Source organism: Mustela nivalis (assembly GCF_964662115.1).
Source record: "Mustela nivalis genome assembly, chromosome: 1".
Classification (NCBI taxonomy): Eukaryota; Metazoa; Chordata; class Mammalia; order Carnivora; family Mustelidae; genus Mustela; species Mustela nivalis.
In genome coordinates this window covers 183,740,781-183,757,199 of record NC_139020.1, presented here as the reverse complement: position 1 = coordinate 183,757,199, position 16,419 = coordinate 183,740,781, and the positions used below count along the sequence as shown (strand labels likewise).

At 38.8% G+C, this 16,419-nt stretch overlaps 1 protein-coding gene across 2 annotated transcripts in view; it reads right to left on the bottom strand.

Annotated features, from left to right (window-relative positions):
- LOC309862833 (uncharacterized protein) overlaps positions 1 to 16,419 on the bottom strand; it is a 472,598-nt gene that overhangs the window by 387,206 nt on the left and 68,973 nt on the right. For both annotated transcript variants that reach the window (XR_014310731.1, XM_082727170.1), the window contains exon 3: positions 9,077 to 9,134. Coding sequence is in view for 1 of the 2 variants with exons in the window: in XM_082727170.1 (XP_082583296.1) it covers positions 9,077 to 9,134 (58 nt within the window). In the remaining variant the exon portion in view is untranslated. The remainder of the gene's footprint in view (positions 1 to 9,076; positions 9,135 to 16,419) is intronic.

Below are 16,419 nucleotides of genomic sequence, written 5' to 3'. Positions count from 1 at the left end.
CTCAACCCACAGCATAAACAATATCTTTAGTATGCTCCCATGGAATATTTAAATTGCAATCCTATTTCACAATTACATTTCCTCAGGTGTATATCCTTGGTTATAACAAGATCATATAAGCATGTAAGACTTAAGTTAGCAGAGGGCAAAATATAAATATTTATGCATACGAACACCTAAAAAATAAAGTTGCAAAACTCAAACTGTTAAAATTTCTACATGCAACCTCTTTTTCACGATGCAGCTGGTTATTTCTAACAGCCTTTAAAAGCATCCCAGCAGGATATTATCTATTTGTAACATATTTCTGTGCAACACAGGGGTTGGGAACAAAATGTTAACTTTGGAATGTTAGAATAAAATATGAACACTTTATTCATATTTAATAAACAAAGATATTTACCTGGAGAGAAATGAACCAACCCAATGAAAAATACGAAGGAATGGTTCAGGTCTAAAGTCATCCTCATTGCCAAAAGCTCAACTGCTTTGTTGATTATCATTTTTTATTATGATATGACGTAGAGGAGTCTGGGTTTTTCTTTTTCAAGAAGACGCCAATCTCTTTTTAATCATTCTCTAATTTAAGGGGGAAAAAAACCTACTTAAACTCTGAGAGGTACAGGCTTTATTTAGGATGCCAGGAAGACAGATTTTAATTAATTTAATCACAGTGAAATCTCAACATCTAAAATAATTACCAGTATCTGGCCAAGAAACTATTATCTGTTGAAGATAATCAGTAAAAAGGAGCCAGGCTAGTCAGTTAAGAATCTAACAAAAGCCTTTTTATTGTTGCTGATCGACAACAAAATCATCAGGCATGGATTATTCTGCCTCAACTTCCCTTTCTCTTTCTCTCTGCCAACCCAAGCTCATTGTAAAATAACCAAAGAAACTTGGATGTATTTATGGGTGAATCCCATCTCCATATGGTGACTTATGAAGAAGTCTGTTTATCTAGTTTATAACAGTGAAATGTGATGATTACATTTTGTTTAATATATGTTCGCTATATTGCAAAATAGTTTGGCTCTCTTAAAAATATAAGTTAGAAACAACTGAGTTCTGCTGAGTCATCCATACACATAAGCCCTCAGAGCATGAATTGAAAACAGCTGGGGAGGGACTTTTTTGAATAACAGCTTTTTTTGAGATATAATTCACATACCATAAAATTTGTCCTTTTAAAATGTTACAACTCAATGTCTTTTGTATATTCACTAAGTTGTGCAACCATCACTGCTATCTACTTCTAAAACATTTTCATCACCCCCGAAAGAATCCCCACATATTAAACACTAACAGTCACTCCCATCTCCTCCTCTACCTTGCCCCTACAATAATCTACACTTTTATCTCTATAAATCCGTCTGCGGACAATTCATATAAATGGAATGCTACAACATGGGTTCTTTTGGATGGACTTCTTTCACTTAATATAATGTTTTGAGGCTCATCCATGTTGTAACATATAGCTGTATGCATTCTTTTTCATAGCTGAATAATATTCCATAGTATACATATACCAAAAAGCTACTAGAATAAATGAATTCAATAAAGCCACAAGATACAAAAGTAACATAAAGAAACAATTTGTGTTCCTATATACTAATAGTGAGCTATCAGAAAGAGAAATTTTTTAAAAATCTTATTTACAATCGCATCAAAAGGAATAAAATTCACAGTAATAAATTTAACTAGAGAAGTGAAATACTTATAATCTGAAATATAAGACACTGATGAAAGAAATTAAAAACAATACAAATTAATAGAAAGATAATACCAAGCTCAAAGTCTAGAAGAACTATTATTATTATTAAAATGTCCAGACTACTCAAAGAAATCTGCAGATTTAATGCTATCCCCATCAAAACACCTATGGTATGGGCACCTTCATGGCTCAGATCGGTAAGCATCTGACTCTTGATTTCAGCTCAGGTTATGATCTCAGGATTGTGAGATCAAGCCCTGCATTGGGCTGTGCACTTAGTGGGAAGCCTGCTTTTCTCTCTGTTTCTCCTCTGTCCCTCCCCCTACTTGTGCCCTTTCTAAATAAATAAATTCATACATAAAATCTTAACAACAACAGCAACAACAACAACAAAATGACATTTTTTGTATAACAAACAATCCTAAAATTTGTATGGAATCACAAAAAAAACACAAGTAGCCAAAGTAATCTTGAGAAAGAAGAAGAAAGGGGTAGGTATTGTGCTCCCTGGTTTCAAACTATTCTACAAACCTATAATAACCAAAACAGTATGATTCTGACACAAAAAAAAAATAGACACAAAGATCCATAGAACAAAGAACCCAGAGATAAATCCAGGCTTATGTAGTCAATTAATCCACAACAAAGGGGGCAAGAATATACTATGGGGAAAAGAGAGTCTCTTCAATAAACAGTATTAGAAAAACTGGACCACTGCATGCAAAAGAATGCAAATGTACCACTATTTTACATCATACATGCAAACAAATTCAAAGTAGATTAAAGACTTGAATGTAAGACCTGAAACCACAAAACTCTTAGAAAAAAACATAGTAAGCTCTTTAACATTGATCTTAGCAATATATTTTGGACCACTCTCCCCTAGCAAGGGCAACAAACGTTAAAGTAAACAAATGAGATTACCACAAACTGAAAAGCTTCTGCACACTGAAGAGACCTATCAACAAAATGAAAAGACAACCTATTGAATGGAAGAAGATATTTGCTAATAATATATTTAATAAGAGGTTAATATCCAAAATATATAAAGAACTTATACAATTTAATATCAAAAATACCAACCAGACTAAAGAATGGGCAGAGGATTTGAAGAGACATTTTTCCAAAGAAGATACACACATGGACAACAAGCACATGAAAAGGTGCTCAATATCACTAATCACTGGGGGAAATGCAAATCAAACTACAATGAGATCTTATTTCACACCTGTCAGAATGGCCATGACCAGAAAGTGGAGAAATAACAAGTATTAGTGAGAATGTGGAGAAAAGAAAACCCTCATATACAATTGGCAGGTGCAACCACTGTGGAAAACAGTAATGGAGGTTCCTCAAAAAAATAAAAATAGAACTATCAGATGATCTAGCAATTCTACTTGTATTTTTTTTAATCCAAAGAAAATAAAAACATCAATTCGAAGAGATATATATACCCCCTATGTTCATTACAGCATTATTTATAACCAAGATATGGAAACAACCCAAGTGTACACTGATAAATGAATGAACAAAGAAGTGGTATCTATAGATAATAGAGTATTACTCAGCAGTAAAAAGAGTGAAATCTTGCTGTTTGCAACATAGATCGACCTAGAGGATATTATACAAAGAGAAATAAGTCAGAAAAAGACAAATACTGTATGATTTCACTTATATGTGGAATCCAAAAAATAAAACCAATGAACAAGTGAAACAAAACAGTAACAGATTCATAGACACAGGAAACAAACTCTTGGTTACCACAGGGAAGAGGGTTTCACGAGGGGACATGGGAGGGGGTGAAATAGGTGGTAAGAGGTACAAACTCCTAGACTCCTAGAGATGGATTGTACAGCTTAGAGAATATAGTAAAAAAAATAATGTCAGTAATTTTGTATGGTGACAAATGGTAATTAGACTTATTGTGGGGATCATTTCATAACATATAATATAAAAATATCAAATCACCATGATATATACCTGAAAATAATAGGATATTATATGTTAATTACACTTCAATTTTTTAAAAAAAATGAATCAGGGACAATCCTGGCTGTTGGTTTCCTTCTGACCCAAAGTCTTCCCAGATTAGAAGAAAGAAAGGAAGAGAGAAAGATAGGAAGGAAGGGAGGAAGGAAGAAAGAATGAATGAACGAACAAACAAATCTTTTGTTTTCAGGCTTTACTGCGCCAAACTCCTAGAGATAAGTCATAGTTTTTCTGACTAAATCATAATTCTTATCCCCTTTGCCAGATATTCTCTTTTCCAACCTCCCTTGCAGCTAGGAGTGGCTATGTGGCCCAGTTCTGTTAAATAAGACATAAGAGAACATCACTTGAGCTTCTGAAATTTTCTCCACTAAGGAAAAGAGACTGTTCTCCCACAGACTCCTCTCCTTCCTTCGTAGGATGCCGGAGGGGCACCTGGGTGGCTCAGTGTGTTAAAGCCTCTGCCTTCAGCCCGGGTCATGATGCCAGGGTCTTTCGTAGGATGCTAGAGACTCTGTGCCTGAAACTGTGGCAGCCATCTTGGGACCATAAGGTTACCAACACAAGGAAGATGAATCGGTTTCACTCAGAATGATGAAATAATCTTGGGTCTTATATACATCACTGAGCCACAGAATATGCTTTCAGAACTTTTTACTAAATAAATAATATACATTGTTATCATTTAAAACAAACAAACAAGCCAACTTACAGACAGACCAAATAGTGGAAATTCTCCAGCGATTAAGCTTTAGGGGAGCTCCACAGCTATTTCCCCACTCTAAGGACCAGCAAGGCTGGTCACAACCATCATAGTGCAAGCCTGTTGCTTTTCAAGGCTACTGAGTTCAGGCAGAGGGTAGAATTATGACAAGTTATAATTGCCATAAATATTGCCGTTCTTGCCAAGATTCAGCCATTATTTAAAATAAACTCTTCCTAGATTGTTGCAAGTTTTCAGTTAATTTTCAGAGATCCCCCAAAGTTGATTTTGACCGGGCTTTTTTTTTTTTTTTTTGGCCAGAGTTCTAATTTCTTTTATGCAACAGTGAATTTTCAGAGGTCTTTATTCCGCCATTCCAGAAGCTGGACCAGTCTTTTGGGGGTTGGGAAGGATTCCTTATTCAGAATTTTGAAAAGAATGATCAAAAGTAAGATTTGAGCCAGTTTCTTTGGGGGAAAAAATATATTTAATAGGAAGTAAGCAAGTGGAGTAGTTGTCAAGAAAAAATAAGAAAAATTAATGTGTCCATTAATCTAATTATGAAAATTTTTTCAAGTGGCACAGCAGACTCTTTGTACTGAGCTTCTGTTTCCTCCACTTATTATTAATTCAGAACTAAAAAGAATTGGAAATAATATTTTCATTATACTAAGCATGCAAGTCCTTATTTATATTTCTTCATGGCACTCACTGCTAAGAGTGAAGAGGGGAGATTCCAGATTTTTGTTACTTGTTCCATGCCCAAAGGATGTGTCAACTGTATGCTACCAAAATGAGGCATGTTGTGGCAGCTACCAGAGATGAGGCAATGTGCTAAGAAAATTAAACACTTTCAGACTTGTCCTAGAAAACTTAACCCTTTATATGACAGCCACATCTCAGAGAATGTGTCCAAATCCACTGGAGGAGGGAAAAAAAAATCCCACTGCTCATAGTGATATATGTATTATTGCAGTCTGGATGTTATGGGGGTAAAGTATCTCTCTCTCTCTCTCTCTCTCTCTCTCCCTCTCTTTTCTTTCTTTCTTTCTTTTAGGATAATATTTGATATCCAACTTTCAAGGTTATGTGAAAACTAAACACTTGAAGACTATTTGAATATAGTTATTATATTTAATAATATATTATATAACAGCTGATGGCCTTAGGGAACCGATTGCTATCACTTCCAAAATTAGTTGGTGATTTTTAGTAGAGAGAGGGTAGCAGAAGCTACTCCCTTTCAGATATGTCCAAAGAGCAACACTTGCTCCTTATAAATTTAGAGCCCAGGCACCCAACCAACAGTTGCTTCCATGCGCTGGAAGCAAAGTGAGATTCTCAACTTAGATTTCTATAAGCTTCGAGGCAGAATAAAGGTGTACTATGTTCCTTTCTTGATTCAGCTAATTGCTGAATGACATTTTAATAAGCACCTGAGATAGGACAAACCCTCTATTTATATTAAAATCAGCCCCAAGCTGCAGACAAGAATTTTGACTACAGAATTCAACAGGAACGCCCCGATACCAAAGCTGGGCAAAATGAAAATGCTCTAATCACTGATTATCTTTGAAGTCCAGAAGCAAGAAATAAGAACATTTTTGCCACTTCCTATGAGAAGAATCCATTCCAAAGGCTGCGGCAAGGATAATTTCCTTCCATGCTGTTAAAATCCTAATTAGGAATTTCAACTTGAAGATTCTAGTAGTCCTTTGCTTTCGTTTTATCTGCACTAACATTTTAGACGGTTGGTTTGTGATCTTCCAGAAAACCTTGTTTCAAGATAAGCCCTTTCATCTTTCAAATGGCTTTGGGGCATCCTTCTCAGTGCCAGGAACACAGCCATCCATTTCACAAATGAGGCCAAATGATGACATTACTTGGCCTTCTTTCACAAACATCCTTCATATCCACAGCAAAGCAGTGAATGTTGCAATGGCATCTGAGGCCTCCAAATTGTCCCTGTAAATCTCTACACACAAGGAAATCAATAGATGTTTTTAGAAACTCAGGGGTCCCTTATATACTAATAAGCGGAACACACTGGGGAAAAGAATGTATTGGAGGAATCCACTTCTTTGATGAGTCTTATTATGGTCCCTTGGTCTTTTTTAATTCAAAGACTGAATCCTGAGAGAAGACAATTTTCCTCCAAAACGGACAAGGTAGTCCTTAGCTAGTATGACCTTGAACAAATCACCTAAGCCTTATTTGCTTCCGTTCCTTATACACAAACGGAATAATAATAGTACCCAACCCAAAGGATTGTACTGAGGCATAGGTTTATATAAAGTGCCTACTCCTGTGCCTGGCTCCCCACTGACACCCAATACTTGGTAGTTCTGATGACAACAAGAATTGGATTACTGACTGATAACAAAGAGGATACTGATGTGGCTGACGTTAAAATTTAGCTCAGAAACTGCCTCATCTCCTTTCACTCTCCCTTATAATGTTTCCTTCCTCAGCACTCCAAGAGTTCAGATACCCCAGAAAGAAAGAGAATCCACAGCTTAATAAGGCTAAAAGTCAGTAATTGAAAGAAGTCTGGAAGAAAACAATGAATAAATTACTCAACAGGGAGAATCCAGATGCTGAAGCATCTACATGGAGCCATTTTTTTAGGGTAACCAGATGGAAGGAATGAAGGAGACCAAGTTAAAAGCAGAAGAGACAGCCCAATGGGAAGCCCACCTGGCTAGTTAGTCTTTGTGAAGTTGATTCATGGGTTATCACTACCATGAGCACGTCTGCCAGAAGACTGACCATAGAGACTTTCCCTAGTGTTATGTGATTACACTATGACACAAAGCAACATAAATGCAGTCTTCTCTTCTAAGCTGTCAGCCCTCCTCCTCTTAATTTTGCAGACTGAATACTCAGTTTTAGTTTTCAGTTGATTAAGACATTTCTTCCCTATGCTAGGGTTAACCTATCTATTAGATGATAATACAACCCATCTGAAAAACTACAGACAGGCATTTAATTCTAACTCATAGAAGAAAGGGCATTTATAGATACTGTGAGGAAAAGTAAGGTCTAAGCTTCTAAAATTTAAATTCCAAGGTTTTTCTGGTGGGGGTGAAGGGTTTTTGTTTCTGTTTGATTTGAAAGATATGCATATCGATGATTAAAACTATTTTTTTCTGATTAATGTAAGGAAGAGGAATAATATACAGGAGTAAGTTGCAGCCCAAAACCTTGGCATCCAAGTCCATCTCTGCCTCAAATGAGCTGTGCTATGGTAAGAAAGTCATTTAATTTCTCCATGCTCAGTTCTCTCACTTGCAAAATTAGAGTGCCTAATACCTTATTTTATTTTCCATATTCATTTTAAAATATTTATACACATTTATCATTAAAAAAACATAGGGGTATGTTAAGGTAACAGCCAAAGCCCTTACCAACTCATTACTGACAAATCTCACTACTCAGAGGTAACTACAATGGACAGTTCACATGCATTCATAGATACAAGATAAAGACATATCTTTCATCAAAAAAATGATTCTACTATATGGACTGATATGCAATTGCTTTTTTGTTCCTAGTAATATTTAATGAGTTCCATTTCAAGTGAGTCCAGGTAAATGTACTTTATCTTTTTTAAATCAAATATAACATTACATTGTGCCATGGCTTATTTAACTTTTCATTTATTCAGAAACTTAGGTTGTTTCTTTTTTTTTTAGCAGATATAATTATGGCAGCAATGAACATTCTTAGACAAATATTTGTGTGCGTTCAGGCTCACATGCCTGTTGATGATGGATATTTTAAAATGTTTCCACAAAAATGATTTTTTTCTTCCCTCCTAAACCACTTTTTTTGGTCTAAAAACATGTTGTAGAGAGCTTTAACAAGTGGATCTGAATGACCTCCCTTCTCTCTCTCTCTCTCTCTCTCTCTCTCTCTCTCTCTCTCTCATAAAGAAATAAAGATGCAAATATAATGACATTTTACTGAAAATCTGACAGAAAGCCTAAAGACAAGTTTTTAGACTGTGTTCTTTAATATTATCAATAATGGAATACAGTTTAACCTGTCAAGCCCCTCAGAATTTTAAAGAAATATTTGGGACTTGATGAATGAGAATAATAACAAAGTAATGGCATAGTGGGGAGGGGAGTGGATATTAATTACCTAAAGAAAACCATGCAGAGCTCAGCTGAGAAGACAAATCTCTTTTCTGACTGACATACTAAGTGAAGAGAATAATTCAACTTCAAAGCCAGAACAAAAAATTCACTACTCTCCATAATTTAGGAGTAAAGATTGACAGTTTGCCACAATAGTTAACCTCCTGGTTCGTGTTCAAGGCATTGACTCAATAGAATGCCATCACTTATAGTATTGCCTGAAACTAATGAAATTTGCTTTTGGAGATTTACAACTTCCTCTGCTGAAGAATAAAGGTCCCTATAAAAAAACCTGAGATGTCGTTTTAGCCTCTTTCCACTCAAATCCTGTGTATTACATCAAGTCAACACAATACCGTGATTAAAACCAGTAAAATTTGCTACCAAGGAAATATGTAACATGATGGACGGCATGTTTACCTGTTTCTGAAGGTGGAGTATTAAGCTGAAGAAGGGAAAGTTGGATAAGAATGACATGACCACCATCTTGTTTTCTTCTAACACTGCATTTATCCAACGTCTACTCACCTTTCACATGCTTTATTTTTGCTAGGAACATCCATCTTCTTAGCGTGAAAAGCACTTCCTACATGTGAAGGAAGATTTTGAAATAAATAAGTTATTGATGCATCAGAATTTTTGGAGAGTCATAAAAAAGTACAAAGAGAAAATTACCAAACCCAGATCTTTGAATAGACACAATATAGACTTCTTGTTTTCTATGGAACCTTCTTGAAAGGTGGTGAAGTGAGTTCAAGAACCATTCTCGTTGAGCCAATTAGTCACCCAAACTAGCATTTTCTTCTCTGTAGCTGCATCACTGAGAAAGTTCTTAATATGATCTATTCAAAGAGCCTAGGGTTGATAGGTTCACAAATTTACAATCTTATGGCTCCAAAATTGTTTGTATTAATGCACTTGGAAGAAAAGCCTGAGTCAATAATAAGGCCATATGACAAGTAATTGAAATTGAAGTCTTTTAATTTCATAGTATTGAACTCATGCTTTCTTAGTAGTATTATACTTGTGCAACAAATGTATTTAACAAGTTTCTAACATCTTAATTGTTTCAAAATTACTCCTGTTAGTCTGAAATTTCCAACACAGAGAAACAGATTTGTTTCCTATAAGTCTCACAGAAATGCTTATCTTTGACACTAATGTTCCACTTAGAAATATATCTTTGGGGTGTCTAGTTGGCTCAATTGGTTACATGTCCAACTCTTGGTTTCACTCAGGTCATGATCTCAGGGTCATGAGATTGAGCCCCAAGTAGGGCTCTGTGCTCAGCATACAGTCTGCTTGAGATTCTCTCCAGCTCCCCTGCCCTCCACTTGTACATGCTCGCTCTCTCTAAAATAAATAAATTGGGGTGCATGGGTGGTCAGCTAAGCATCTGACTCTTGCTTTCAGCTCAGGCCGTGATCTCAGTGTCATGGGATGGTGCCTTGCATTGGACCACAGGGATTTGTCTCTCCCTTTCCTTCCTCCTCAGCACCCTCATGCTCGCTCATGCTTACATGCTCGCTCTCTCTCTCTCTCTCCAAAATAAATAAATAAATAATTTTAAATAAATAAATAAAATCTTTTAAAAATATGTCTTTAAAGGATCTTGGATTCTATACAGTGCCCGCCTTCCAGACAATTCTCATTTGATGTTTTCTGTTATCTTCCTGACTTCCATTCACTCATCTTTTGCATCCTGACTTTTCCTGTACCACTTTTTCCATAATCTCAGCAGGATGGCATCCATCATCTCCATAGCTCTAGGAGTGAACAGGTGACTTAAGTCTGACCAACCACGGCATCATTTCCCTGGAACCACAGTGATTCATTCAAGGATGAACAAAGGAGTTCAATCCAATAGGTAATAACCAGGAGAATCAATGCTAAGACTCCATTTTGGAAGGAAGACTTTCTGTTTCCAGGGGGGTTGCTTGTAATTGATGCATACCTTTCCAAGCAAGCCTTTCCATATTGTGCTTTTGGCTGCCTTCTCAATTTGCCAGGAGCTTTTAGAAAATCAAAGTATCTTCAAACTAGTCTATTTCACTCTTTTTCTTTTGTTTTTCTTTGCTTTAATCTTTCTACTCCTTGCAGGTTCTTCTTCCCCCCCCCCCCCCAGTTTTATTCTGGCCAGACCACTTCATGTCTTTGTCTTTAGAACTACAGTATCCAGGAACCATCCAGAGAACAGAACCATTTTTTTGCTTCAGAGGATCAGGATCTAGGCACCAGGTGGCATTCCATTGGAGAGTTTCTTACATGTTCTTTACCAAAACAACAAATAAATAAAACAACTATAATCAAAAAGCAGCCAACCCAGCACTTCTTTTCTTTCTTCTTGAAGCTTGACTTCACATTCTGCACACAAAAGCAATTTACTGGCAAAGTGAAGCTCCTTTGTCAGTTACAACTCTTTTTCTTGCGTGGGGATTAGAACTCAACTTTAACTGACATAAATTTAAACAAAGAAAAAGAGAGAGAGAGACTATTAGCCTCTTTTTTTTAGAAAAACCCAGGATAGAGGTTGGCTTCGGGCACAACTAGATTCTAGGCCCAAATAATGTTCTTAAGACCCACTGTCATTTACACCATGTTTGGTATATGGTCAGAATACTCATGGTGACACTGAAAAATCAGGGTTCAAGTCCCCCTTGTAGATAGAAGAGAAAGCATATGCCATCCACTCTACCCCTCTTTCTCTCCATACAGTTGTTCCCCGGTCACAAACACATGTCAGATCATGACATTGCCGTGACGAAAGCTTCAGATCACAAGTCTATGTAACTTTCCAACTCATCTCTCCAAAGTTAACTAATTCAATTGCTCTGCCTAATTGCAAAAACCCTAAAAAGAGACTCTCAAAGGGGCCTTTTGTATCTACCCCTCATTCACTCAAAGGAATATGACAGCCACCTTTTCTAGGCTGTAAGGCAGAGGGTCTCAGAAAGCTGAAGGGCAAAAGAGAAACCCATAGACCTCTGAAGCGTAACACAGCCGCCATCACAATATATACACACACCTCACAGCCGCTGAGGATCTTGCTCTTATGCCAACTTATTCTCCTATGTGGTTAGGGGTGGAAATGAAGTTGGACGAATTTCTCCTTTCTGGCTAGTCAGAATTCCCACTTCCAGCCTCTCCCATGTGTTCTCAAAGTGCAAGCTTCCTCACAGCCCACTGAAGCAGGATCCGCAAATCTCTCAGAATACTCTAAACACAGATGAGTCCAGTAAAACCCCTGCTGAACTCCAGCTGATACTCTTAGTAGTACCAGATATGCCAGACACAGTGAGTTCACATCTGGGCTCCAACATTATTAGCTGCGTTGTCCTGGGAAAGGCACTCAACTTTTCTTTGACACATTTTCTTTGACTGTACAATGTAACCTTCACGGTCTTTGCAGTCCCTCCTCTATAATATCCTGCAACGATTTCCACAGTGGGCCTGTTTGGTGGCATTCTCTTACCTGCAAACTCCTGCTAATGCTCTAAATTTTCTACTACCAAGAACAACCCAAATGATTACATGCCCAAAAAAGTCAAAAGATCATCAGCTGGAAATACAAATCAGAGTTCTCAACCCAGCCCTGACCCTAGTCATTGTGTCACCTCGAGAAGGCACTAGACTTGGGCCCCTGAGTTGTCCCTATAAAATGAGGGAATTAGAGTAATTGTCTCCATGTTTCCTTCCAGCATTATTCTAATAATACTCCTTAAGTGTAACAACTATTTTAAGACTGGATGTGAAGCAACTTAAATGTTATCGTCATGGAAAAATTAAGATGTCTTTGTTAAATAAAGGAAGTACCAGGATGCTGTCAAATATGGAATTCTCTTGTGCGCATGTGGCTGGAGAAAAAAAATGTAAGACAGTGACTTTTTAGCAGAGCTTCCGATAAGCTCTCTGAGGTACTATCCTGAGAGAACATTGTTCCTCATTAAGATGTCCAGGCCCAGCACAATGGAAGAGAATAAGCAGAACATTTTCTTTTGTAACATGTTGATATCTTTTGTGGGTTGGTTTTTTTTTTCTTCTTCTTGATTCCGCTTACTGGTTAACTACTAATTGTTTCTTTGGCCTAGCAGGAAACCCCACTGGTGATTTATAAGATGGATTTCAAAGTAATCTTTGTTTTGTTGGAGGCAGAGAAATTGGCTTGCTGTATCTTACGGCCTTTTAGGTTCTGGAGGAGGCTTAACCTGAGCAGAATATTATGTCTGAGTAAGAAACCGGGCAGTCCCTGAGCTGCCACAGCCATATATTTGTGGTATACCAGGAAATATGCTTTTGTTCAAGAATCATTTTCAAGTCACTGCCCAGGCCTTTCCAGAAAAGCAAATGCCATTCTGTCATTATTTTCTCTCTGACCTGTGCTGGAGCACAAATACATTTCCCCACAGCATCAAACAGTCCTCTGTGGAGACACGATCCTCAAACCATCCCCAAACCATCCCATCAAAATAATGAACAGAAGATATCTAACTTCAAAGCAGAACTAATTTTGAGTCTGTGCTTTGTTTTGTGAGCCTAGTCACATCTTCTATATAAAAGGCAAAAAACCCCAACAATTAGAAACGCAAAATTCCTAGATAGGTATGAATGAGCATCATATCTGACACTCTAGAGAAATAAGGAGGGTAGGACAACCATTTGTTAAGCACAGAATACTGGTTGAGCTTTACACGCATCCTCATATTAAATCTAAATAAGAACTTTGGGATGGGTGAGCTTGGTGTTAGGTATTAAGCAGGGCACGAGGAGCACTGGGTGCTATAGGTAAACAATGAATCTTGGAAAACTACATCAAAAACTAATGATGTACTGTATGGTGACTAACATAACATAATTTTAAAAAGAATTTTGGGCTGGGCGGTCACGCAGGCATCTCTTCGTTTTTTACCTTTTTACAGGGCTACAAAGCGACTTGCCCATGGCTGCTTAGAAAGTAAGTAGCTGAGTTGTGATCTGAATCCAGGTCCGTCTGACTTCACAGCCTGTGCTTTTTTCCTTACCCCCCAACATGCCCAATAACCATTTGATGCATTTGGGAGAACATGAGCCACGATTCCTCATTTAGATTCCCACTGATACAGATCACATATAGGATGACCCGTGCTTCTTTCTACAGCATTTCCAGAATGCCCCAGAAAGGGAAATTGTTCTGCAAAAGAAAACTCAGAGAGGCAATTTTAATATCTTGCTTACTTGAAAAGGCAGATTACACTCCGCATTCAAAACAAAATAGCTCCCCCTACGGTTTTCGCTCCATCGCCATCCGCTGCTTCAGCAGAGGAGGAGGGAAACCATCCGTGGGATACCAGGCTGAGCGCAGCGTTTGCTGCTTATTGGTGGGAGTAATCATCACTCCATCTGCTTACAGAGGATCAGCGGGTATTACTCAGGATGAGAAGACGTTCCTTTCGCATTTTCCCCCGTTTCAGCAAAATAAATCCATTACTGCTAAGAATCTTGTGCTGATTCTGCCTGGCTCCGGGCTGGAGTGAAAGTATGCTTTCTGGAGGCCCAGTTCCCTCCCAACTTGCAGTGCGGAGCTGGCAGAGGCATTCTGTCAGCCTTCCAAGTCCTGAGATTCCCCTGTGACATCACGAGTCCTGGCTTTGCCCGGAGACGCCCGCTGCCTCCCCGGAACTGTTTGGACCAGCGCACAGCTGTGCGTCAGCATCACCCCTGGACGCAGGGCCCGCGTGTGTTCCCAGGGGGCTGCGATGCGGGAACACCGCTGATGATGCAAGCCTGATGGGAACTTCTCCGGAGTGTCCTGGGTGCTCAGGGGGCCTGGGAATGCCACGAATGTGAAGGGGCCTAATGTCGCTTGTTCTCATCATTATGCCTTCCAACAACAGCTGGCTCCACGTCTCTCCCATCGGAGTCCCTTCCCTGGAACATCTCCTAGGAATATGGATGGGAAAGTTGGGGATGGGGGGACCCTTCCTGTGTCCACGCAGAATCCACCTGAATGGATAAATGGGATATGATGGGCAATAGACCCCCCCCATTGATAATATTAACGGTAATTAAATGAGAAAATACAGCTAAAATGTACCCTGTAAAATTTTTAAAACATAGAAATACTACATAATGAGTTCTTTTCACAGACTAACCACTAGGTTAAGAACTTTACATGTAACCTTTCATTTAATCTACCAAAGAGGCTAATGAGGTTAGTTCTACTAGACCCCTTTTGCAGACGAGGAAACTTAGATTCAGAGAAATGAAATAATATCACCAAGGTCATGCAGGTATCAAAGAGCAGAGCACAGAACTGAACCTATATCTGTCTTGCTCCAAAGTTCATGCTCTTAGAACTCGGCAGTCCTGCTTCCCCAAAACGGAAATCCTAGTTTTTGAGCACTTACAATAGAAGTACAATCAGATCCTAGAAATGACCATTCAATACTCAGATGCTTAAAAGAACTGAAATTTTGAAACAAGCGTGCTTTCCTCAAAAGGTTGTCCTTTTCGTTCAAAAATTGTCTTTCACGTCCATGAGTGGACACGACAGTTCATGTGTACACGTGTACAGAATGACTTGTGACTTTTCAAGCATTTCCAGGTATGCCATTGGATTGGATACTGCCAAAAAACTGTGAGAAACAGAGGGTTGGCATTCTTATTATTCCCACTACCTAGACAAAGCAAGAGGTTTACGGCAATTAAGTGACATGGCTAAGGTCCCAGAGTTTAAAAACAATGCCTCCCAATTCAGTTCACAGCTTTTTCTAGTCCCTGGAGATGCCTGACTCGGGAACAGAGGGTAACTTCAATCCATCCACCTCACACGTAGCACAAACCCAGTCCCTCAGACCTGTTTTCCTCCATCTCAGTTAAAGATGTAGCTGTCTTTTCACCTAGACACCTCCATCCAGAGCCAAGATTAAGTCACTTATTTGTACTAGTCCCCCCTGCCTACCCACATCTGACAAGTGGCTTCTTCGGAAAATTCCCCAAGTGTTCGGACCAGCTGAAAGTGATGGGCAATGGAGAAAATCACAAGGCAGGAGGGGCGGATGGGAGTGTGGCAGACTAAACGTCTGGGGAAGACACTGCCTAAACTGGTGAATTTATTTTAAGCAAGGAACTCAGTTCAAGCCATGATTACCTCTCCCACATCAATGGTATCAATGGAACAACCTCCTAAAATCTCCTGCGGTACCCAGTCTGGCCACTCAGGTCCATTTTTCACAATGAAGTAGCATAGTCTTGCAAAAATGCAAGTCCCTCTCCAGCTTTAAGCTCTCCAAATGCTTCCTCCAACTTTCAGGCTTGAGACACCAAATCCTTATAATAATATCCGACTTAATATCTTAGGTCGCTCCCCCTCATGATACCTTTCCCCTCTAGTCTTCACGCTATTCTCTTTGCCCGGTATCTGAAAATTCTCTTTGCAACTCCTCTGACAGTAGCCCCTAACCAAGGCTTGAGCACAAGCCTCCAGCAACAGCTGGGAGAGATAGCCATCCCCTTAATAAGCACACCAAATAAGCCCACTGAAGGCACTTGTGCCATTCCTTCCCGGAAGCAGAAAGGATTCACTAGTTGAATCTTGGTCAGCTCCTGGAGTTACAGAAATCTGGGTCCATATCCCATTCTACAGCACACTTAGCTATGTGAGCTCTGTCCCAGAGCCTCAGTTTACTTATCTGAGATGTGGGCAACCTCATAAAGTCACTGTAGCAGGTAAATAAGAACACATGTAGAGTGATTCAAAGTGCCTTCTTCTACAGAGTAAGAATAAGCGTTGAACCAATATTAGTGGTCATTAGCACTGTCATCGTCATCACTTTCCGCACATTTCTTCCATTCACCTGGCTACACACTCCGAGTGGCTGTAACCAACGTCCTCC